The following is a 26,535-nucleotide window of genomic DNA, read 5'->3' on the forward strand; positions in this document are numbered from 1 at the left end:
TGCTTTTAAAAACTTTATTTCAACATAACTATGCTTACAGAAATACACTCATATTGGTTAATAGAATGCAATTTAAGTTTAACTTATTTTACATGATTTGGACCAAAAACTTGGTACATGGTTTAAACATTAAAAAGAAAAAGAAAGAAGATTTGCAATGTTTTATTTTTCATCTATTACAAATGTATATAAAAGATCCTCCAAAGGCTGCTAAAGCAGGCAGCAAGAACCTTGAGAAATTATCCTTTGGTTTGTCTCTGAAAAATAACACGTATTGCACTGTAAGTTTATAAAATTGGTACAACAAAACAGTGTTGCAATGTTTCAATGCCAGTTTACAAAGTTCAATAACTAACTAACTAATGGATGCTGAAAAGAGTGGGGAAAGCCTATGTATACATGTGAAACTGAAAAGCTATTTTTTTTAGTCAATATTGCATGTAGATTGCAAATCTACACAAAGCAGGATTCAGATAATTTCCTGAATCTGAATTAACACTATCAGCTCAGTTTATCTGCTGAGGTCAAGAAGGAAACTCCACACACTAGCTATTTTTCTGATTTATGCAAAAAAGAAAATTATATTCCTTCCCCAGCTTTTCAGTCCAGTACTGATATACTACAGGCAAGGTAGTCCCTTCCATTGTCAACATTCATAGGGTGACATGTAATGAGGTCTACTTGGGTTTAAATATTTATTAGCACTCATATAAAAAATAGTCCCTAAGTTAAAGACCACAGGACTTTAGAAGTGACTCTAAAAAATAAAATGACCCTTCTTGGAAGACTAGTGAAAACATCCAGCCATAGTTATAAGAAACCTTGTAAAAAAAAAAAAAAAAATGTTGCCCCTTGTCAATTACACTTCAATAAAATAAAAAAAAAGCGCCTGAAAGAAGCAGCTCTGAAGAGAAAATATATAACTTAAAATATATTGAAAACAATAGATTCAAAAGATAATTAAGAGATACATTTTCATAAGACTACCTAGGATTAGACTTATAATGTATTCTAGTATTTCAAGTTTATCTCTAGTCACTAAACATCAATTTACAAATAACATGTTCACTTTTTTTTCTTTATCAAAAGGGAAGTCTAGCTTAAATTCTATCCAGTGGAGGGGAAACTGAGAAAACACAAAGATTCAGTTTCATGCAAATATCACATTTTTCAAATGGAAGAACTCCCAACTAGACCAGAAGTTCATATTATTAATATGCTTTTTACTGAAACAATTTTTAATAAGTACAAATACAAGGCATTAAGGTTCAGAACCTAATATAGGCCTGACAATCAAGTCTTTGTTTTCTGGAAGAAAGGCCTCAAAAGCCCTACCCAATTTCTAATAACAATGTTTTCATGGATCAATTTAACAATAAGGAGTTTTACTTTCCTTCATATTTTCATTTAGCATTCTCGTCTTTAAAACTAGATAAGAAAATAAGTCAATTCCCAAGAAGTCAAATGTTTTTCTTTAGTATGAAAGAATCTACAAAAGCCTCTCCCCCAAACTGATTCCCAATCTCCAATCTGTACTGAATATGAATTTTTTCATAATGTAAAAGGTAACTTACATAAAATGTACCCATGAACATCAAAACTAGTTGTTAGAAATATTTAACTAGCTTTATAATTTAAGTTTTAAAACATAAATATTTGCAGCTTGATCTTCTGTTGACAATGATTGTCGGAGCCAAGAATTCACCTAGAATTCAACATCATTTACAAATTTCCATTCATGCACACAAAACACACTATTAACACACAATTCACTCCTCACGTCTTGAGAGTATCATCTTCTTTGAATCTTTGGTCTCCCAGTCAATTCAAAGTTCAAATGTCTTTTAACTAAAACTTCACTCCTAAATTTTTAACAATTTTTCCACCCATACTTCAACGCTTTTCCTAATCTTTTTTCATGTTGTACTATCAAACTCTGCAACCTACACCTCAAAGAGATTACCAGAGAGAAGAAAATAAATGAAATATGAAATGGTTATTTCAGAATAGAAAATGGAAGATCAGAATTGTTTAAGATTCCTTATTGGGATCATAGTTTATTTTTACTGCAATGAATAACTACTATAAACAAGAAAAATCCTGTTGGATTCTTTCATATTCTTTGGCGACTGGCCAAAGAACCTATCAAAACAAAGTAAGTTTGGGAATATACATTTTTTCCTACAAAGTATAGGAACACCAAGATAGCTGCATTTCATTTGAGGCCTCACCTGTACAAAGAGGCTGTCACAGTGACAGCCAGGAAACCCACTCGTTTGTGGAGATCCCTGAGAAAGTGTGATTTTTAAATCTGGACTGTAATTAAGGTTCACCAGCCTTTTTCACTGTATTCATAGGAAGTAGTGGCTGGTCTACCAGCACTCATACTACCTTCTTCTCATCCTAGGTTTTTTTGTATAATTGTTATGGCTTTGGAATCTCACAATTGATATTTTGTATAATTTGAATGTGTTATCTGTCTCTTAATTCCAGGTTTGCAATTTCCAAATGTCAAAATTGTTTACTCAGCTGAGTAGCCATATGGACACCAACCATCTATGAAAAAAGGTTTTCCTCAAAGATATGACTTAACACTGTACATTTAAGTAGTAGTGTACTAAAACAGGCCAATAAATTTTACTTATGGTTGGTATTTGAGAGAAAAACCCATCAATATAGTCTAGTGGTTCATTTATTGCAAAGTTCAAGCTGAGAGCTGTGAATTTACTACATCCATATAAAATAAATAACTTATATGAGATACAGTTATAGATATAAGATGTGAAAATCAAAATTAATGACTTGAACCTGTATGTTTCATTTGCTCACCAACTTGGACACACTAATATTCTGCAAAAAAGACAACTGCAGCAAAAGAAAAACTGCCCTTTTGCAAACAAGACTAAAAGCATCCCTCCAAAAAGGACAAAATAAACATGCATATATATGTGTAAAGTGTTACTGTTCAACACAAATGCTATTTCTAGGAAAAAATTTAACTGCATAGGTTAAAAAAAAAATGTGCAATATCTTAAGCCATTAAAGCACCAAAAAAAAAAAAAGAAAGAAAAAGAAAAGAAACACCAAAAATCATTGTTTTTATGACAATTAACATACACAAATAAGAAATATTGATCAAAACTCAGGAGTAAATACCTGGACTGAAACAATGTCCATTGCTTGGAGAATTTTTCTTCAATTTAAATGTCTCTTCTCATCTCTAAAAAAATTTTAAAGTGCTAACTGTATATAAAGCAGGCAAATTCTTCAAGTAATTTGCTATTTAAGCATGCCAATTTTTATAGAGCTACATAAGAAACTAAGAATAAACTAAACTGAAACAGGAAGACAGACATTAGGGGTAAACTGACAAGTTATAGCTAAACAAAGCAATAAAATGCTATGCCACCTTGGCCTTCTAGTTTCAATTAAATGTGTAAGCTAACAGATTTAGGTGTCTGCTGGTTTAGTACACTAACTCCCTTGGATTTGCTAAAATGTATACAATAGGTAGAGAGAATCATAAGAAAGAGAGTGTCGAAAAAGAGTGTCACTTAAAAATCAACACTGGACACTAATTAAAGCAATTTTAAAATTAAATGGTTGTCTACTAGTATAAAGGAATATAAAATGTAATAGGACCTCACAAACTAAGAATTGAAGCCTTTTCGCAAGTTTAATTTACTCCTGTCCTTTAGCTGCTTTTTCAAGGAAGTATACATTAACCAAATGGCGATTGAGGTGCTTGCTGTAATCTTTTTCTTTTCTAAAAGAACGATCACAGAAGATACAAACAAAATCTCCCTCAGCCACCTTGACTGTCGAGGCTTCCTTTGCATTTTTCCTACTAGCTTCTTGTGGAACTGGCCGGGCCCCATTTAATCCAGAATCATCACTGCCCTCCGACATGTTGTCACTTAGGTCACTTCCATCATGACTATGGATACCTTCATCTTCATCCATTTCCTGAGACTCATTTACTGCCATGGTAACAGGAGGTGATGCGACAGCAGTTTTGGACACTGCTTCTTGTTTTTCTGTTGGTAGAGGAAGAAGAGGTGGTGAAACTGATTCTTCAACTGCCGAGTCTTTTTCAGGGAGATTCTCTGTTTTGTTCTCATCTGTATCCATATCCATTTCACAAAGCCTAGTGTCAGTCTGCTGTTTACCATCTGAAGTTTCACCCTCTAGCATATTCAAGTTTTGTTCAGAGGATGAAATATTGGCAGATTCCTTGACAACAGCTAGACTCTTATCTGCCTCTTCTGCTTCTACTTTTTGAATTGGGGCTTCTCTACTTCCTTCACATTCAGTGAGTAATTTTTGGTCTTTTGACTCCTCCTCTTTTAAGTTTTCCTTTGGCAATGGTGGTAAGAAATCCTGTGCACTTGCACTTTCCTTTAGAAGTTGGCTTTCTTTAACAGGCACCAAGCCAACTTCAATAAGGACTTGCTCCTTCCTTGCCATTTCACTCTGCATGTTAGACTTTTCCTTTTTATTATCTTTGCGAGGAGACTTTTTGGGAATTGGAGGCTCGGTAACAGGAGGAGGCTCGGTAACAGGAGGAGGCTCCGCAAGAGGAGGAGGCCCCATGGCAGGAGGCTCCTCCATCTGAACAATCTCCATCGGAGCAGGCTCTATGGGAGGAGGAGGCTCTGTCTGAACAGGCCCCACCTGAGGAGGCTCCATGGGTGGCAGCGGCTCTGTCTGAGCAGGCCCTCTCTGAACAGTCTCCTTCTGAGCAGGCTTACTGCTTTTTCTACTTGATTTATTTTTCAGAGTTTTCTTCTTTGTACTTTTTTTCACACAAGTATTTTGCTTTTTATTGTCCTCCACTTTGCTCTCACACTTTGGTACTTCCTGACTATTTTTGGGTTTGCTTTCTGTCTTCTTTTTCTTCTTTGTCACAGGTTGCTCATCATTAATAGGACCTTGTATGGAATGGGCTTCAGCTTCCATCTTCCTTTTGCTTTTCTTGGTTTTACAGTTTTTTTCTGCATTGGTTCTTGAATGCACATCCATCTCTCTAGTTTCCATTGCTGATTTCCGAGTTCTGGTAGTCACCTGGATTGAAGCATTACTACAAGGCTTTTTCTCTTTCGAAGCATTATCTTTTTTCTCCACTTTTACAGACTTCTCACTTTTCTTTCCAGCTACATCCCCCTTTATTTTTGTCTGCTCTGTTTCTGTTTTTTCATTGGTATTATTGTTATCAGGCAAGTCAGCCTCTCGCTTTTTGGTTTTCTTTAGTTTCACTTTTGAAACATCCATTGTTTTATTAGGACAAGTGGGATGCTTGGATTTGAAATGATACTGCAGATTACACTTCTTGGAAGCTGCATAATCGCATACAGGACAATTGAATTGCCGTGGATTAACATGGAGCTCCACGTGTTTTTTGAAGTTACTTCTATCTGCTGTTTTATAGTCACAGTGTGGGCAGTTAAGAGGCTTAGGCCCATTGTGAACCTGTCTTGCATGGCGAGTTACTTCATGTTGATTGGAGGCCACATAACTGCACTGATCACATTTAAATGGCTTCTCACCTAAAAGTAAATGAGACGTCAGAGACATATTAAAAAATGAATGCAAGATCATTAAAATATAAGGAATTGGATTATGCTAACAAAAAACCCACAAAAACTATATATTGAAAACAATTTCATGCACTTTACATTTACCATATTTACTTGTATATCTTTTCTCCATCCCTTGACATTGATTGTGAAACTAAATGAAGAAATAAGTATCTCACAGCCATCATCATCTAAAAATTTTATCAACGTAAGGCTCTCAAGAACTATTAAAGTGCAGACATTTGTTAATACACAACAATTACTGGCCAAGTTCAGCTCTGGATGGTAATTTTGGAGTGAGGACCCTCAAAGAAAATAACTTCAAATGTTTTATGTTTAGTTAAAAAAAGTATAATGGAGTGGAATATAAAATTCAGATATTTTAAAGATAAGTCTTGAGACTTTAAAGAAATAACTTATATTCTAAGCTATACTCCCAGACCTTCCACACAAGTTTTAAAACACTGTGTTAGCCTCAGGGAGCAAAGGGCCTTTTTTCCCCCTTTAAATTTAACCCTTTTATCCATCAAGGCAAAAGCTATCAAGCGTCATTCAGCAAATTTTCCCAATGCCAAAGATGCTATTTTAAAGCAAAAATATAGCCTAGTCAGAAATCTCTCCTTGATTTTTACCCACCTTCTTTTTAAAAACGGCCAAAGAAACTAGGTAAATTTGAAGGGACATACAAATAGATATGGTATGTAAAATAAGCAAACAAAGTAATAATCACAGGTACATTACAGAACCAGAACCCCCACCCCCAAATTAAAGGCATAAGAGTAACACATTCTACCTGAATACATACCCCTCTAGATCACACACTAGTAAATATTACCAAATGGTATCCATACCCCACTGGTCCAATGGAATGCATAGTAGAAAAATGGAAATTTGACATTTATGAAAATTCATCTCTCAAACATTCTCAAATTCATATCACATCTTAATATTTTCATAAAGCAAAGCTACTCAGACATTAAGTAAAACCATGTAGATGTAGATGGTATGCTTTATATGATTAGAAAATGTCTGATGATAAAACACTTGATCACAGAAACAAATACATATCCAAGTGCATCAGATTGGACATGTAGCTAAGTGGACAACTCTTTTCCATGTTAGTTCATTAACAAATTTGTAAATAAGTTTCTACAACATGCTACATTACTCCATAGTGCTTGGCCGTATCTTGTCCTCTCGCCAGTGAATCACCTCAATGGAGACAAGCATTTGTTTTATATATACAGACAAGAATAGGCAAAGATAGGTGGCATAATAGTTAAGAACTGTTTTGGAGTAAGAATATCTGGGTGATCAAATATGGGATTCTGCAATTTACTGTGAGATCTTGAGCAAGGTACTGAAAACTCTCTAAAGGCTCATTTCCTCACCTATAAAATATTCTTTTCTTTTAAAAATTTTAATTTTAATTTACTGGAGTGACTTCGTGGTTAAGAAAATTATATGGGTTTCAGGTATATACTTAATCTAATATTTAGATTATTTAGTCATATAAACATTTAGCATGGGCAGTTAGCCAGGCACCCTCTATGCATTACCTGTAGGAACAAACTGGTTAATTTTTAGTATTGGGGGGAAGGGAGGAGTCATCATATCCTGCCTATCCACATAAACCCTACCTCTGAATAAACATTTGTGATAATTAAAGAATTATAAGGAAAATAGCACCATTTTAAAAACCCTAGTAAATGAGGATATTTACATAGCAAGCATTAGTCAAGGAATGGGAAGATGTAGAAATCTGTTTAAAATTTGATGGCAGCATAATTTACTTGCTCCAATTTTCCTTCTATTGCCATAAAATCCTGCTTGTATTAGAAAACCTCAAAATCAATAAAAACATATTTAAAAAAATAAAGTATGGTATAGTTTTTTGTTTGTTTTAAAGAATAGTTCAAAAAGAATAGCAAGGAAGCCTGGCCAGTGTGGGTCAGTGGTTGAGCATAAACCTATGAACCAGGAGGTCAAGGTTCAATTCCCACTCAGGGCATATGCCCAGGTTGTGGGCTCAATCTCCAGTAGAGGGCATGCAGGAGGCAGCCAATAAATGATTCTCTCTCATCATTGATATTTCTATCTCTCTTTCCCTCTCCCTCTCCAAAATCAATAAAAAATATATTTTTAAAATCTTTAAAAAATAATAATTCAAAAGAAAACATATAGCAAAGAAAACCCAAAACAACAGTTAGCACACTCAAAATTGTTCAGGCAAAGATTATAAAAACACCATAGATACATACTTATACAATGACAAAAGTATTTCAATGAAGATACAAGTACTTTGTCATTCTAATAGTACAGGTCAACCAGATATATGACTTTAAATCATGAAGTATCAAGCATTTAGATTTAATTTCCGGCATATAAGTAATACAAGACACAGGGACAGAGAAAAAACTAAATGACACCATGAAAAAGCAAGTAAGGACAAATCCAGAAGGAGGGCATTCTACAAGAAAAATGGTCACATTTCTTCAATGCCTTAGTTTCCACATTTGTAAAATGGTACTAGAACTCATATATCACTAGAAATTCGTGCACTGTGTGTGTGTGTCTATGTGTGAGTCTCTCGGCCCAGCCTGTGCCCTCTCACAGTCTGGAACCCCTCAGGGGATGTCCACGGGGGGGTGGGGGGTGGGGGTGGGGTGGAATCGGACCTAAGCCAGCAGACATCCCTCTTGCAGTCCGGGGCTCTCACAGTCCGGGACTCCTCGCTCCTTAACTGTCTGCTGCGCTTTCCAGCCGTGAACCTGGCTTCTGGCTGAGCAGAGCTCCCTCTGTGGGAGCACACTGACCACCAGGGGGCAGCTCCTGCATCGAGCATCTGCCCCCTGGCGGTCAGTTCACGGCATAGCAACCCGTTGTCCTGTGGTTCGGTCAATTTGCAAATTAGGGTTTTGTTATATAGGATAGGATAATTAAATGAATTAACTCGTATAAAGCTTTTTTAAATGTTTTATTTAAGGGCTAGAGCATACTATCCACTAACAGGACATATGTCTACTAGACTCAGCAAAGCTTTAGATATCATCCAAGTTACCCTCAGAAAATGAAACCAGGAAACACTGAAAGGTAACATAGCCAGGTTCTGGTTAAGTGATCCAACTCAATAGCTTTGGAGATTTAGAAGGTACACTCAAAGTATATATTAACATGACAGGCATGTAGGGTCAAGAAAGGCTAGCAAGCATACTATGTGACCCCTTCATAAATCAGAATCTGTACTATAACCAGTCTTATCACTGACATAAGACAGCTATATTCAATAACAATAAAATGCAAGCAAGCCCAACCAGCACGGCTCAGTGGTTGAGTGTCAACCTATGAACCAGGAGGTTATGGTTCAATTCCCAGTCAGGGCACATGCCCAAGTTGCAGCTTGATCTACAGTGTGGGGCTCGCAAGAGGGTAGAAGATCAATGATTCTCTCTCATAACTGATGTTTCTCTCTCTCTCTCTCCCTTCCTCTGTGAAATCAATTAAAACATATATATTTTTTTAAAAAATGCAAGCAACATACTTAATTTTAAATTTTCCAGTAGTCACATTACAAACGTAAAATGGATTTACTATTTGGCCTAATATATTCAATATTATGTCAACATGTAATTAATATTTTAAAAATAGAGTATTTGGATTGTCTTCATACTGTTTGAGTTTTAGTATTTATACAACTCAATTCCAATCAACCACATTTCACAAGCTCAATAACCACATGCGGCTAGTGGCTACCCAACTGGACACACAGATTTACAGTAACCGTTAACTTAAGGGAGGTAGGTCTACATCAAGCATGTCAAACTTGTGGCCCACGGGCCACATGCGGCCCACGATGAATATTTTTGTGGCCCAGCCAATATAACGGTATATAAGATACGTTTTAATAAAAATTCCGTAACTTAATTTTTACAATATCCTGTTATACATAATTATTAATAACGAACTACAACGTTCGCTCATGACTGATTACTATAATTGTATTGCATTCATTTCCCTTATGCGCCTTACAGGCAGGTGCACCATTTCTCTCCCCTAATACTAGCAGCAAATATTTCAGCATCTCATTGCCACGTCATTAATAGTGGACTGACTTGTTTGGTGTGTGCAACAGAAAATATTTCGCTTTTGGAGAACAAGAAAATAGGTTTATTTGCATTACGCTTATTAATTTGTGCAGTTATTCAGTGTCTGGTAAGTTAATGTTCAAGAAAAAAACAGTGATTTTTATTAAAATGTTCTATTATTTCATGTTAACAATTATTTACTTCAGCCCTTAGTATTCAGCATGTCTGTATAGAAAAAAAACCTATGTTTCTATGAAAATTGAAGCTTTTGTTTTTTTGCGGCCCACATAAACTTAAACCTTGTTTATGTGGCCCAGGTTAACCTTTGAGTTTGACGTGCTTGGTCTACATAGATGTTTGTAAACAACAAGATTGTATTTAGCATAGTTTGCCCACAGGGATACATATCGTATATTCTAAATCTGAAAGGAGATATGAAGTTCACCAAGGGTCAATCATGGCCAAAATGAAATAATTATCAATCACAAGACCACCTAGACTGATATTTTTAACTTGGCCAGCTTGATACTGGGGTCCAATTCTGGTTGGTGATCCTGATCTTTCACTGTAGTACATGAACCTCCTACTTGTTACTGTCTGAATCCTATTATAGGCTAGTAAATTAATATCTCAAATTACGTATAATTCTTTAAAGGTAGGCTTTTGTATATCATTCCTCAGAGAAGCCCTATCAACTTTCAAAATAGAACAAATCCAAATTTCAAGACCTGAGAAGCTCAGAAGGAATCCCTAGAGCAGTGATGGCGAACCTATGACACACGTGTCAAAGGTGACACTCGAACTCATTTTTTTGGTTGATTTTTCTTTGTTAAATGGCATTTAAATATATAAAATAAATATCAAAAATATAAGTCTCTGTTTTACTATGGTTGCAAATATCAAAAAATTTCTATATGTGACACAGCACCAGAGTTAAGTTAGGGTTTTTCAAAATGCTGACATGCCGAGCTCAAAAGGTTCGCCATCACTGCCATAGAGCCTGGCAACCACACACTATAAAATTTGGTGTCATACTGTGTTGAAGGAGTCTGAGAAAGTAGGAGTTGTTCAAAAAGCATTAACCAGCCTTGGTCTATGTGTCACTGAATTTATTGAAGAGCTAATGAAAATTAAGAACCCTCCTCCCAGAAAAGTACACATTTACATTTACAAAAGTTCTACCTATGGACTCATTAAGAATCCCCCTTTTAAATAGAACTCCATAGTAATAGAATACTGATTTTTAACTAGTTTCTAAATTATATTTTAAAATGTAATCATAAATAATTACCCAGTTCCAGGTCTAGAACTTCCTTATAATGGTAATTTACTATAAATGATAGAAAAGTTCCCATTTCTTACCAACCTGAATGAGTACGCATGTGTCTAGTTAGATGAGTCTTCTGAGAACTTGAGTAAGGGCAAAGTTCACATTTATATGGGCGTTCTCCTGAAAAAATATAATTAGTGCTTAAATATGATAAAATAAGGCAAACATAATTATCACTAATATTATATACAATTATCAGTACTGTGTATTATTTTCATATTCCTGGCACATAGTCAACTTATGTAAATGTATTAGAAATATAAGTTATTTCATATAGGGTTTAAATACATCATTTCAACTTTGCTGACACTATCACTGGCTTTCTGAATTCTATAGCACTTTTAATTTTCACAGAAATACTACATATTATTACATTAAACTTGTTGATTTTTTAGAGAGAGGAAGGAAGAGAGAGAGATGGCAATTTGTTGCCCCATTTATTTATGCATTCATTGGTTGATTCTTTTATGTGCCCTAACAGGCCGGGTAACCAACTGAAGCTACCTAGCCAGACTATATTAAACGTTAACTACTGAGAAAGTAATCTTGTTAAGGCATCAAGGAGCATTTTTTTTTTTTTTAATTTAGAATTATCCTTAGGCCGATGCTCTATCCACTGAGCCAAACCAGCTAGGGCTTGGCTAACTTTTTAAAAATCCTTGTAAAAATGATAAATCTAGCCCGGCCAGCGTGGCTCAGTGTTTGAGCGTCAACCTATGAACCAAGGGGTCAAGGTTCAATTCCCAGTCAGGGCATATGTCCAGGTTGTGGGCTCGATCCCAGCTCAGGGGGCAGCCGATCAATGATTCTCTCATCATTGCTGCTTTTCTCTCTCTTTCTCTCTCTCTCCCCCCTCCCTCTCTGAAATCAATTAAAAAAAAAAACACTTAAAAAAAAAAAGGATAAATCTACCATTTGAAATTGTTAGTTTAAAGCAAGAATGCTTTTGAGCAGGGATTTTGCTGTGTTTAGCTAAAAATTTCCAGTGGTAGATACAGCTGTTATGAAATGTCAGTGTTAAAACAAATTTTATTCATAAAACCATAAACAGAGCAATTGAAGATGAGAGGCCAGTGATTTAGTACTGAAGAATTTAAGACACAAAGACAGGAAATGTGTCTGTTTTTGAGTGTGGGTTGTCAACCACAAACTTTTTTTAAGTTTGAAAATTTGTTTCATCTAGTCTTTGGCCATAGATAATAATTACAACCTTGAGCAAGTTTCTGCATCTAGAAAAGTAACAGTACCTTCACTTTTTAGAATTGTGAGAATTTAATACATGCAGTGTACTTAACACTGTCTTGGCACATAAAAAGCCCTCAATAAATATCAATTATTATTTTTTGTCTACATAGTAAGATATAGCAACACATGTGTCTAATAAAATTAAACAAGGAAGAGAATAAAGAAAGAAGAATGTGGTGATGACTGAGAAATGTAAATGTAACTGTTCAATTGTAATTGGCTGGTAGCTATAGATTAGCTGTAAATAACTCATAGCATAGAATGACTACTTTTACCTGGAAGAATTTTAAGATAGTTTTTAAAATATTAAAAGTAGTTCTTGAAAGAAGTTGTTGCAGAGGAAACCAAGATGGCGGCATAGGTAAACACAGGAAATTGCTGCCTCACACAACCACTTCAAAAATACAACTAAAAGACAAAACGGACATCATCCAGAACCACAGGAAGGCTGGCTAAGTGGAAATTCTACAACTAGAAGGAAAGAGAAAAGCACACTGAGACTCAGAGGAGGTGCAGAAGTGCAGAGGTACGGGGGCGCACGTGGAAAGGACTGGCAACTGAGGACACAGTTGTCTTTTTCAATCGGGAGGGAGTCTCAAGCTCCCGACTGCTCTGAACTCCTGTTCTGGACGAGTCTCTGGGGACCCAGACTCATACAGGGAGAAACTGGACTGTCTGGCAGCGGCTGGAACTCGAGGGCGGCTTTCTCTCAGAGGTGCTTGCAGCGATTATCGGGACACTGAGACTCGGGGCCTCTTAGGATAGGACTGAGGATCAACCATAGCTATTTGCTCTGCCCTGTTGATTCCCTGAGACCCCACCCCACCCAAGCTGTGCACAGAGGCTCTTATGAAAGGCCTGGCCCTTTGCAATCTGATAAACTAACAATCTGCAGCTGGGTCAGAGAGACCCAGAACTTCCAAAAGGCCCAAGGCCCCACAGCAGCTTCTACTGCTTCACAGCTGGGCCTCACCTAGGCAGCTCCAAACCCCAAAGAGGAATTTGCAGATCTCTCCATAGCTCCTGCTGGGTAGCCTCAGGTAGAGGCTAAATTAGCACCTCCTTAGAGATCCAAGAGCCAGTGTACCCAGTGGTCAGAGTGGGACCATCCAGATTACAACTCCTCAGATCCATAAGGGACACACTCAGGGGGCAGACTCAGTGAGCACCAAAACCCCACTGAAGCAAGTCTTGCCCCAGAAGGGTGTCTCCAGCACAGAAGTTCTCCCACTGCAGACACAGCTGATTCTCACAGCCAATTGGCCTGGAGGTCAATTCCGCCCAGTGATACCTACAACAATCAAGGCTTAACTACAAGCCCACAAAGGGGTGCACCAAGAGTGTCCACCTCAGGTAACTGGGCCCTATAGGACACCTACCACAGAAAGCCACTCTAACAACACAGGGAAGCATAAAAAATGTGGAGACAAAGAAACAGGTCACAAATGACAGAAATGGAGGAACGCAAACGACAGGATATAGAGTTCAAAACCACACTTATAAGGTTTTTCAAGAATTTTCTAGAAACCACCGATAAACTTAGTGAGACCCTCAAGAAATCTAGTGAGACCCTCGAGGATATGAACAAGGACCAACTAGAAATTAAGCATACACTGACTGAAATAAAGAATATTATACAGAGTTCCAACAGCAGACTAGAGGATTGCAAGAATAAAGTCAAAGATTTGAAATACGAAGAAGCAAAAAACACCCAACCGGAAAAACAAAAAGAAAAAAGAATCCAAAAATATGAAGATAGTGTAAGGAGCCTCTGGGACAACTTCCGAATTATGGGGGTGCCAGAAGAAGAGAGAGAGAGCAAGATATTGAAAACCTACTTGAAGAAATAATGACAGAAAACTTCCCCTACCTGGTGAAAGAAATAGACTTACAAGTCCAGGAAGCACAGAGAACCCCAAACAAAAGGAATGGAATCCAAAGAGGACCATACCAAGACACATCATAATTAAAATGCCAAGGGCAAAAGACAAAGAGTGAATCTTAAAGGCAGCAAGAGAAAAAAAAGTCAGTTACCTACAAGGGAGTACCCATATGACTGTCAGCTGATTTCTCAACAGAAACTATGCAGGCCAGAAGGGAGTGGCAAGAAATATTCAAAGTGATGACTAGCAAGAACCTACAATCAAGATTACTCTACCCAGCAAAGCTATCATTCAGAATTGAAGGCCAGATAAAGAGCTTCACAGATAAGAAAAAGCTAAAGGAGTTCATCACCACTAAACCAGTATTATATGAAATGCTGAAAGGTATCCTTTAAGAAGAGGAAGAAGAAGAAAAAGGTAAAGATACAAATTATGAACAACAAATACACATCTATCAACAAGTGAATCTAAGAATCAAGTGAATAAAAAATCTGATGAACAGAATAAACTGGTGAATATAATAGAATCAGAGGCATAGATAGGGAGTGGACTGACTATTCTCAGGGGGGAAAGGGGTGTGGGGGGTGTGGGAAGAGACTGGACAAAAATTGTACACCTATGGATGAGGACAGTGAGGGGGGAGGGCAGAGGGTGGAGTGGGAACCAGGTGGAGGGGAGCTATGGGGGGAAAAAGAGGAACAACTGTAATAATCTGAACAATAAAGATTTAATTTAACAAAAAAAGTAGTTCTTTACAGAATATCCACAAATGGCCAGTAAGAAAATGGAAAAATGCACAATATCATTAGCCATGAGGGAAATGCAAATCAAAATAAGATGAAGACTTCATACTCACTTGGTTGCCTACAATCAAAGTGGCAGATATTAACAAATATTGGCTAGGATGTGGAGAAATTGAAACCCTTATACATTACTGGGATTGTAAAATTAATGCAGCCACTTCAGAAAATAATTGGCAGTTCCTCATATGATTAAACATGGTTAGTTACCTATTCGGCACAGCAATTCCATATAGATAGATAGGTTAAAAAAAAACTTCTGTCCACACAAAAACTTGTTCAAGAAATGTTCATAATAGCATCTTTCATAATAGCCAGAAAGTGTAAACAAACCAAACACCCATTAACTGATGAATGGATAAACAAAATGTTGTACACCCAAGGAGACATATGTAATAAATAATAAATAATTTAAATTTAAAAAGAAATGTTGTGCCCTAACTGGTTTGGCTCAGTGGATGGAGCATCAGCCTGTGGACTCAAGGGTCCCGGGTTCGATTCCGGTCAAGGGCATGTACCTTGGTTGCGGGCACATCCTGGGGAGTGTGCAGGAGGCACCTGATCGATGTTTCTCTCTCATTGATGTTTCTAACTCTCTATCCCTCTCCCTTCCTCTCTGTAAAAAAAATCAATAAAATATATTTTAAAAAAATAAATAAAAAGAAATGTTGTGTGCCCATAAAAAATTATATGGCAATTAAAGGAAAATAAGTATTGTACATACAATATGAATGAACTTGGAAAGCATTTTGCTAAGGGGGGAAAAGGTAATCCCACAGGACCACATATTGAATGATTCCATATACAGGGTGTCCCCCCAAAAATGTATACATACTTTAATAGCTCATAGCTCAATTTTGAAAATGAAATATATTTAAATAAACACTGTCTTTATAATTACTCAGTGTGTATACATTTTTTGAGGATACTTTATATATGAAATGTCCAGAACAGGCCTATCCATAGTGAATTGTATGGCATGTAAATTCTATTAAGCTGTTATTTTAAAAGTTAATGAAATAGAATTAAATACTAGTGTAGATTAACATGAAGAATCAATAAAGAATAATTTACTTTTAAATTCTTTATAACAAAATAGATTGAGTCTATCTGTGCAATTCTACACTATAGGCACAATCTACAAAACAGTGATTTTTCAGTCACACATACAGGCAAAAATGTCATCTTTTAAAGAAGAATTTGTGACCCTGACCAGGTAACTCAGTAGGTTAGAATGTTGTCCAGCTATATCAAGGTTGCTGGTTCGATCCAAGGCAGGGCACAATGAATGCAAAGATGGGTCAAACAAATCAATCTCAATCTCAGTCTCTCCTTCCTTTCAATCTAAAAAAATCAATATAAAATAAAAAATAAAGTACAATTTGTGAACTGGTTAAATATCTAAGCCACAAAATTAAAAATCTTTTTATTTAAGACTAATGAAAACAATCCTCATCCCCACCATACTAATTACCTATAAAGAGATTCGAATTTCAAATCTCTTGTATGTGACCTTGGGCCCAGCACTTCAAGCTTTTAAACCAGTTTTCCTCTCAGTAAGTAATCAAAGGCTAATGTCTGGCAAACCTGTTTCATTAATGGGTTGTTCTAAGATTAGCATAGAATAGAATAAAGAACCTAGCATTGATTACTCAATAAAAGAAACTCATTTACTCTGAAAACTAGACTACCTAATGAGAAATAAGTGATTCTGCTGTCATTTCTTATCTCTACTGTTCAGCACTAGATTAATTTATTTTCAGAAATACAATATTTAGAGCCATGGGTTTAATAGCAGAGATACTCTCAGAATTTACATAATCAAATTATCCTTCCATTTATATACCACCAAATTGTGGGGTTTTTTAATCAAAAGGTAAGAAGCATTGGAGATCTTGCTTCCCAGTAATTGTCATCAGTTTGGGCTCAAATAAAAATTCTCAAAAAAATAAAATAAAAATCACAAGGTAATAGGATGGAAAAATCTTTTTAGAAAGCATAAAGACCAAATTGGTTTGACAATAAAATGTGAAATCCATACAACCAGTGTTAGCTATATAATATATAATCTTATTGTGAAAATATCAACCTCAAATTAATGTGGAGAAAATGTTAAGTAATGGATGGTATAACTACGTGAAATATAGCCACCTATTCCCGAGGTCGGCAAACTGCGGCTCGCGAGCCACATGCGGCTCTTTGGCCCCTTGAGTGTGGCTCTTCCCAAGCCTTAGGAGTACCTTAATTAAGGTACCTACCTATATAGTTTAAGTTTAAAAAATTTGGCTCTCTCGACTGGACAAAAATCGTGCACCTATGGATGAGGACAGTGGGTGGGGAGTGAGGGCGGAGGGTGGGGCGGGAACTGGGAGGAGGGGAGTTATGGGGGGAAAAAAAAAAAGGAACAAATGTAATAATCTGAACAATAAAGATTTAATTAAAAAATAAAAAAAAATAAAAAATAAATAAAAAATTTGGCTCTCTCGCCGAAACCGGTTTGGCTCAGTGGATAGAGCGTCGGCCTGCGGACTGAAAGGTCCCAGGTTCGATTCCGGTCAAGGGCATGTACCAGGGTTGCGGGCACATCCCCAGTAGGGGGTGTGCAGGAGGCAGCTGATCGATGTTTCTCTCTCATCGATGTTTCTAGCTCTCTATCTCTCTCCCTTCCTCTCTGTAAAAAAATCAATAAAATATATTTAAAAAAAAAAAATTTGGCTCTCAAAAGAAATTTCAATTGTTGTACTGTTGATATTTGGCTCTGTTGACTAGTGAGTTTGCCAACCACTGACCTATACTATGACTAGATTAAAATAACCACTACAATATAAATTAAGAAATGGCAAAAAGTAGAGTTCCTATTTTTAAAATAACTCTTTACACAAAAAACTGGAAATATACAAAAACTGAAATCTTTTCAACTGTCTTCATTTTCTTTTTTCTTCTAAAAATGTTAAATCAACCATTTAGATTATTGTTGAAAACATTTAAAATTTTTTTTAACCAGTGTCATCCCAATAAATTCAATAAAATAAAAAAGAAAACAGTTTTAGCTCTGGGGGACACTTTTAAACAGTTCAGTGACCCAACAGTTCTGAAGTTATCAAACTGAAACTGCCCTCCCCCACCCCCAAAATTTAATACGACAAAGGCACTGGGGTGCTGGTAATAGTCTCTGTTGACTTGCATGGTGGTTATGAATATATATATTCATAAAACTTCATCAAGGTGTACACATAAAAGTCATGCACTTCAGTTATATAGTATTTTTGTAATGTTTGAACTTCTTTAGTTTTGAAATAAAATGCTTTGGCATGGAGACATTCATTTATAGGTTACAACAAATTCCAAAGGACTACAAATTCTTTTACTTGACTAGATTTTTTTATATATTTTTTTTTATTGATTTCAGAGAGGGAGAGATAGAAACATCAATGATGAGAGAGAATCATTGATCAGCTGCCTCCTGCACCTCCCCTCCCACCCCCACCGGGGAGATCGAGCTAGCAACCCAAGCATGTGCCTTGACCGGGAATCGAACCATGACCTCCTGGTTCAGAGGTCAATGCTCAACCACTGAGCAATGCTGCTGGCTAGGCTACTTGACTAGATTTAAAACTTTAAATGCAGAAGCCATCTGCTGGGGCTTAGAAATGTTGCTGCAGCCCTAACCAGTTTGGCTCAGTGGATGGAGTGTTGGCCTGCGGACTGAAAGGTCCCAGGTTCGATTCTGGCTAAGGATATGTACCTTGGTTGTGGGCACATCCCCAGTAGGGGGTGTGCAGGAGGCAGCCGATCAATGAATGTTTCCAACTCTCTAACCCTCTCCCTTCCTCTCTGTGAAAAATCAATAAAATATTTTTTTTTTTTAAAAAAAGAAATCTTGCTGCAGGCTTCTTTCCTTCAATGGAATTTCACCTCCAAGTTTAAAATCTACCACTCACGCAAAGCAATATCAATTTACCTCCCCAGTATCTCTCTTTCACCTGTGGGATTCAGTTCTACAGAGACACAACTCCTACAACCAAACAGCATCCCAATAGTCCCTTTTCACTTGTGACCCAAGAGTACAGTACTAGATTGTTCAGACCAGTAATCAGACCTGAAAAGTACCAACCCTTACCAGGAAAATGTAATGTAAATTAAAATAACTACCAGCCTGGCCACTGTGGCTCAATGGTTAAGCATCAACCTATGAACCAGTAGGTCAGGGTTCACTTCTCGTCAGGGCACAAGCCGAGTTGCAGGGTAAATCCCCAGTAGGGGGCGTGCAGGAGGCAGCCGATCAATGATTCTCATTAACGTTTCCTTCTCCCTTCCTCTATGAAATCAATAAAAATGTTTTTAGCCGTAACCGGTTTGGCTCAGTGGATAGAGCATCGGCTTGTGGACTGAAAGGTCCCAGGTTCGATTCCGGTCAAGGGCATGTACCTTGGTTGCGGGCACATCTCCAGTGGGGAGTGTGCAGGAGGCAGCTGATCAATGTTTCTCTCTCATTGATGTTTCTGACTATATCTCTCCCTTCCTCTCTGTAAAAAAATCAATAAAATATATTTTTTTAAAAAAATGTTTTTAAAAAGTAACTACCTATAGTTACAAACATTTATTTGAAAAAATGAGATTCCTAATTACAAAAATTTTAAAGTAAATTTAAAAGCCAACAATTAAGAGGTACTGAGGAGAAATGGGAAGTGACTACTGACAGTTTCTTTTTGGGTGAAGATGTCCTAAAATTGATAGTGGTAATGGCTGCACAACACTATGAATATACATTTTTAATTGAATTTATTGGGGTAGCATTGGCTAATAAAATTATATAGGTTCCAGGTGTACAATTCTTTTAATACATCAACTGTAAAATGTATTATGTTCACCACCCTAAGTCTCCTTTCATCACCATTTATCCCCACATACCTTCTTTTTTTTTTTTGAAGTGAACATATCAAGATTTTATTGTCATATAATAAAACAAAATATGAAGCTTAGAACTGGATCACTTGACCCTTTCTCTTCTTATCTCCTCCCAGTTAAAATGCTTGCATCTCTTAATAGGCAGCCTTCTCTTAGATCTGCAGTTGGGCTCAACACATTCAAGCCTCAGCACAATCTTCTTTGTAGTTTTAACCTTTTTTCAGAAAATCGGCTTAGTCTGCCCAGGATAGCCACTCTGCTTCCTGTCATAACGCCACTTTCCCTGCGCATACAGAGAATTCTTGCCCTACTTGTACTGTGTTACTTTGTGGGGTTGATGCTTGCCACACTTCTTACAGAAAGTTTGGCAGGTTTTAGGAACGTTCACCATGCTATAGGCAAGGAAAGCCCCACATACCTTCTTCTACCCCCCCCCCCCCCATCCTTCCCCTCTGGTAATTACCATGGTGTCTGTTTTCTATTTGTGTTTATTTTGTTCATTAGATTCCACATATTAAGTGAAATGATATGGTACTTGCCTTTCTCTGACTGGCTTATTTCACCTAGCATAATTCTCTCCAGCACTGTGAATATATTAAAACCACTGAATTGTAACTTTAAATAGATGAATTGTGTGGTAGTAGAGTATATCTCAATAAAGCTGTTATTTTTTTAAAATGAATTGCAAAATGTGACAAAATATTTCTAACTGTTGGGTATATGTTGGTGCAGTGTAGCATTCTCTTTACTTTTGAGATGTTTGCAATTGTTTCTATTTTTAAGATTGTTCCATTTTTTTGAAAGAAGACACTTACTTATAAATTAGAAAGGTCCTCTTACCTGTATGAGTTCAAATATGCTGAACATTACTTTTTGTTTGAAAAATAGTTGCATTTTCCACATGTGGTTGCTTTCTTAGGAAAATAATTTGAGTGATAATGCCACCAATACTTTAAAAAATTCTCACATTTCTGTGTTTGGGGGACAAGTTGTTCCATTTAGGAGCTCAATATCCCAAGTCAAATGTTTTAAATAGTTTGAGGCTCTGTTAAATGTGGTTATGCAGGGGTTAGTTTTTTTCTTTTTATCAAAGTTCTAAATTCCTTCGGGAAACTACTGTATGCATCTAGATGTATTCACTGCCAACTAAATACATCTTCTAACAAAAACAGTAGTCTAAGCTGGCTAAATGGTCTATCCCAAGTTGTTAAAGTATGTATTTTAGAAAGAACATTGGTAAGATTTCTCTTGAATATTCTTCCATATAACAGTCAGTACTTGATTTGTGTTCCTCACTAGATCCTTTAGCCCTTTGCGGTCGTTTGTCTACTCTCAGCCACCACAGCAAGGAACCGTCCGAATCTTAACTCTATTCATTCATGTATCAGTTCATAATTTCTCTGAAAGCTCTTAAGTGTCTAAGCGACCTTGTCACGAACCAAAACACTGCCCTGACAAATCGGAGATAACGAAACAATATAAACAAATGTGGTCATTCCACACTTGCCATGCAAAACACCGCGGCGAGTCAGTCGCCTTTTGAGAGTGAAGAAATCGACAAGCTTTGGAGATACTTCGCAGAATTTCAAATAAAGCTTTACAAATTACGTTTAACTGTAATTAGGCATTCTCGCTTGTTAAGATATTTCAAAATAATACTCCAAAATGGCAAAAAGAAAGTTATCGAAAGAAGTGTACTGCGAATCTGAAAGTAAGGATGAAGAGTTTTATTTTGGCACCTTGAATACTGACTCTGACGTAGAAAGTGATAACGTTTGTAGTGATTCTACTAGTAGTGACGTAGTTCCAAGAAAGAATTAATAAATCTTGTTTATCCTTCATAATCTTGCATGTTATGTATCACTGCTCTTTCAATGGAAATTAAATCCGACCAGTACGACACCCATGTCCAAATTTTATACGACCGCAAAGGGTTAATTCTATAGTATAGTTACCTCCATGGAGAAACTGAGGCACAGAGAATAAATAACATGTTCAAAGACAGCAAATAATCGAATCAGGGTTTGAACCCAGTCCCTCCCCCCCTTTTTTTTAGCATTATTGTTAACTACCCACTCAATTAACTATCAGAAGTGAGTTGAAGTTATGGACTGCAAAGGTCCTCTTACCTGTATGAGTTCGAACATGTTGAACATAATTGTTTTTTCTGTCTGAAAAATAGTTGCATTTTCCACATGTGTATACTTTCCTTGGAAAATGGTTTCTTAAGTGTTTTCTCCAGTGATATTCGCTTACTGTGGTATATGTGCAAATGATGCACTTGTAGACTCGCTCATTATCACCAGCTCTAGTATGGTGTTTCAAGTGAGCAGTATAGTGATCATATCGATTGGTATTGTAGCCACAGCGGTCACAGCGAATGGGGCCTTTGGAGAAATCTCCCTCTTCAGCAGTGGAAGAGCCAGATTCCCTGGCTTTTGCTTGCTTCTCTGCACTTTCTTCCACAAAAAACTTCTTGGCACTATGAACTCTGATGTGATGCACAAACTGTTCTTCAGATTCTGCTTCATATTGGCATGGCTTACAACGAAAGGGTTTTGTCTTCAAGGTCTTGGATTTGTCCTCTGCTCCAGGTGTCTCAGGAGGAAGCTCTTTATTTGAGCTGTAAATTTCTGGGGCAGCTGATACCTCAAACACAGGCTGTGGTTCTGCAACACTGAGTTCCAAACTTTCCAGTTCCATGTTTTCCAGGCCACTGGGTTCACCTTTTATTTCAGGAGACTCCTCAAGTCCTTCTCCATCACTATCTGAAAAGTTGTTATCCCCAACAGGCATCAATTCTGCCATCTGCCTTTCTTCGCCAACTAGGTAATCACAGCAGCTGCCATTTACTTCCCCAGTTAAGGCCACATTTGCCAACATGATGAGCTGAGGAGCAGCCAATTCAGCTTTGGAGAGGTCATGCAAGTCATACATGTCGTTAGGCAAGGCCATGCCAATGTTGCCACTGCTGTTGAACAGCCCTCCTCCTCCAGAAGACTGCCCCATTACCTGGGTGGCCATAACTGTATTCTGAATTCAAAACAAAACAAAACACAAAAGCACCAGTTTAAACACAATTTTTACTGGTCTAAAACCAAAACACTACCGTAATTCTTCATATCTTTCAAAAAACACATTTCCAATATAATCTCTAAGCTCAATGAACTTCATTAACTACTAAAAAGAAGCCTTTAAAATCTTTTTGTAATTTCAAATTCTTTACTGCATAACCAAAAAAAAAAATGTCTATTCCCCCCCCCTCCGAAAAACTTTATCAAATTTTTGACATAATTAGGTCCACCAAGTAGGTCTACCACTGGCAAGCACTTTTAACTTTTCTGATGCAAAAAAACAAACAAAACAGAAGCTTTCATTTTTAATGTTAATTAAATTACTTTTAAAATTCAATATGTGAATAGTAAACAACTAGCCTCCCAAATCCTCCAACATTTACTGGTCTAAATCAGAAAAGGGAGAAATCCAAAAGCCAGACAAACATGTCTAGAAAGTAGAAGCCTGTAATAAATTGGTCAACTGAACTTAAATTCACATTACCTCAACTAACTCCAGAGGAGAAAACTACTGTGAAAAAGTATCACTTTGTTTCTTATTTTTTGCTGATTTGACCTGTTTAAGGGGGGAAAAAAATTATGGACCTTTTTTCCTGCGAAAAAGTAAGTTTGGTGTAGTCAAAACTGAAAATAATCTTTCAAACCACCTACTAAAAGTAATCATACAATTCAACTCGACAATCAGCAACTTTCTTGCACTGTGCTTGACTTGGCCTACTTGCCTAGTGGAAGCCATTACAAGATCACCTTCTTGAAAACATGTAGGGCTTTTTAAACCGTCTTAACCAGGCTCCATCCCAAAGGTGCTATTCTCAAAGGAGGTGTTCTCTTGCAAATTAGAAAAGTCAAAATAAATGGCAAGAAAACTAAAAAAGTTTAACCCAAAATACAAAAAAAAAAAAAAGTAATCCGTTTCACCGAAGCGTATGAACGCAAACCGGTTGAGTTATACGTACCCGCAAAAAGTTGGAATCAAATGCCATCACAGAAAACAAACCGAGGGCAAAAGCTTTCCCAAGGCTGATCGTCCGGGCTCCTCGGTTATTTACCCAAACATCGACTTTCCTAATGGTCCCCCCAACCCTCACGACCACCCCTCAAGAAATCTCAACGTGTGTCCGGCAGACCGTCCGAGCAAAGCTCCGAACCCCAACGTGCTGCACGGATTCCTACGCGCCGCTGCCCCCGGCGCCTGCCTCGGCGGCGGCATTCCTGGCTGAAATAGGCATTCGGCCATTTTCTCAAAATACCAAACACAAAGCAGCTCTTTGCAAACTCGGGCGCTCTCGCTTCCTCTCGGCTCGCCCCGCTCGCGGCACACATTTACACACCAGTTCGCGGGAGCTGCCCCAACCCTCGCCCTGAGGCCTTCCCTGGGCTCCCCAACACCAAAAAAGGCCAGGAGGGCCAACTCGGGGCGCCGCCGGGCCAGACAGCGTCTCCCCCGGGGCAGCAGCCCCCGCTCCGGCCCTCGGACCCGCGCCGGGGAAGAGGAAAGTTACCGCGTCGCCGGCGTCCCTGCTCCTCTCCCGGCTCCCGGGCGAGCCCTCCGCGCAGGGCCGACAGGCTCCGCGGCGCCCCCCCGAGGCGCCCGCCCCGAGCGCCAGAGGGGGCCCCCCACGCGCGCCGGCCGCCCCCCGGAAGTTTGTGCGCTCACTCCCCCACGGCGCCCCGCGGGACGCGCGCCCTCGTCCTGCCGCCCCGGGAGGCGAGGCGGCCGGGCGCGGGGCGCCGCGGCGGGGAAGCGGCCCGAGCGCAGAAATCGCTGTCCAGCCCCATTGGCGGAACCGCCCGGGCCCCAGGCTGACTCAACCCGCCCGGCCGCACTCAACGGCGCCTTCCGGCGAAAGGGAGAGGCCGCTAAGGGAGGGGGACGTGGGCCGCGGGCCGCGAGGGGCTGCGGCGGGACCTGCGAGCAGCGGGAGGGCGAGGAGGAAGTTTCAGGACTCGGGCCCCACGCAGCTCCGCGCCGCGGCCTCGGCGCCCGACTCCGAGAGGCGCCGGGCCCGCGCGGAGGCAGAGGCCGGCCTCGACCGGGGAGGGGGTCCCCGCGCCGCTCCGCTCCCCACGGACGCCCCCGGCCCAGCCCCCCGGGGCCGCGCCGGTGTAACCCGATCCCGTCCCGCCGCCCGCCCCCGTCCGGCGCGGCCGCCGCCGCCGCCGGAGCCACAGTATCTGCAAATCAGCCCTGGACAGCGCCTCGCTCCGCGTCCTTCCGCGCCCTCCCCCTCCCGCGGGCGCCGCCGCCGCCGCCGCCCGGCCGGCCCTCCCCCACCCGCCCCGAGCCCCCGGCCCCGCGCCGCGCTTACCGGCCTTCCTCGGCCAGGAGGGGCTGGGGACCTGGCGTCGCCGCTCCTTCTCCGACTACTTTTCTTTGTTGCAGGAGTTTCGGGGGAGGGGAGAGGGAGGGTGGAAAAGTTGGGCGCTGGGGCCGTCGAGGCCCGCGAAGGCCCGGGAGTGGGGCTGCGGAGTGCTCAGGCCGCGGGCTCTCGCCCTGCTGTCCCGGCCGCCGCCGAGGTCTGGGGCCCGGGGCCTCGGCGGCGCTCGCTCTGCTGCTGCGCCGCAAGCTCGCGGGAGCCGCACATTCCAGCACAGGAGGCTGCGCCGCGCACCCGGCCCGCGCCGCCGCCGCCGCCCGCGGGACACGCCCCCTCCGCCGCCCGCGCGCGCCCGCGGGACACGCCCACTTCGCCGCCCGCGCGCGCCCGCGGGGCGCGCCCCGCCCCTTGGCCGAGGTGGGGAGCGCTGGGCCGGAGCGGGGCTGGGGACGGGTGCGCCTAGGGGCAGCCTCACCTAATCCGCTGGGCCCCTCACTGCTGCCCTTAGGTCAGAAGAAGAAAAAGAAGAAAAAAAGGCAAGCCCAGCGCTCCTTGGTTTCTTATTCCAAAAGCAACAGGGAAGTCAGCCCCCAGCCCAGGCGTGCACGCTTGAGAGTAGAGCTGTTCAAAGAAAAATCTGCAGGCTGAGACCAGACTCTTGAGAACTATTGTCGCCCGCCTTTCAAGTCTAAAGCGCTCGAAAATACCCTTCCTAATCTCTTCAAGGCTCCACCCATAGCCACTTGACTAATTAAACTCCGCTTTTAAGTTTCAACAGTAAAAATGCGTTCTAAATTGTAAACAGTCAACGAGAAAAACGCAGTCGGTTCTTGAGTTGTGAGAAGAAAACGCTTCGGGAAGATCTCGGACGCAAAACAGAATGAGTAATGAGCGGACAAATCCGTAGTCGCAGTAGGTCATTGCTGAGCCTTCAAAGCAGGACTTCAGTGGAGAAATTACCCTCGGATTACGGGAGGGGGGGGGGGGGTAGAGAAGGGCGATGAGGACATGGAGGCTGCCTGGTGACCGCGTGTCGGAAAGGAGCCTGGCTTCCCATGTTTTATGGAGTAACCCTGCCTAATGCCTGGCACACAGTAATATGGCAGAGAGATTTATGCACCCCTTCAGTTTACACCAGAACTGCCTGCTTAGTCTGTCTTTGATACTTTAAATCATGCCAGTTCTCAGAAGCTCAATGGCTCCCATAAACCTCCTCCTGTGGCATTCAAGGCCCTGAGTAATCTTATCTAGATAAATTGGACTGCCACTAGTATTATCATAGAGGTAGCAGCAAGTGCTAAATAGGGGTTCAGAGT

At 39.8% G+C, this 26,535-nt stretch overlaps 1 protein-coding gene across 4 annotated transcripts; it reads right to left on the bottom strand.

The window, feature by feature from the left end:
* REST (RE1 silencing transcription factor) lies at positions 1-25,547 on the bottom strand. 4 transcript variants are annotated; one of them, XM_059670277.1, is made up of 4 exons: positions 25,211-25,547; positions 21,957-22,860; positions 11,028-11,111; positions 1-5,546 (listed from the first exon to the last, which is right to left on the bottom strand). In XM_059670277.1, the coding sequence occupies exons 2-4, from the start codon at positions 22,849-22,851 to the stop codon at positions 3,682-3,684; spliced, it is 2,844 nt and encodes a 947-aa protein (XP_059526260.1). In that variant the 5' UTR covers positions 22,852-22,860; positions 25,211-25,547; the 3' UTR covers positions 1-3,681. The 4 variants fall into 4 exon arrangements, with proteins under 4 accessions (XP_059526260.1, XP_059526267.1, XP_059526250.1 ...); XM_059670284.1 differs by lacking the exon at positions 25,211-25,547 and adding an exon at positions 24,404-24,536; XM_059670267.1 differs by lacking the exon at positions 25,211-25,547 and adding an exon at positions 23,858-24,132.
* Positions 25,548-26,535: the final 988 nt, after the last annotated feature.

This window comes from Myotis daubentonii, chromosome 1 (genome assembly GCF_963259705.1).
Source record: "Myotis daubentonii chromosome 1, mMyoDau2.1, whole genome shotgun sequence".
In the NCBI taxonomy this organism is placed as follows: Eukaryota; Metazoa; Chordata; class Mammalia; order Chiroptera; family Vespertilionidae; genus Myotis; species Myotis daubentonii.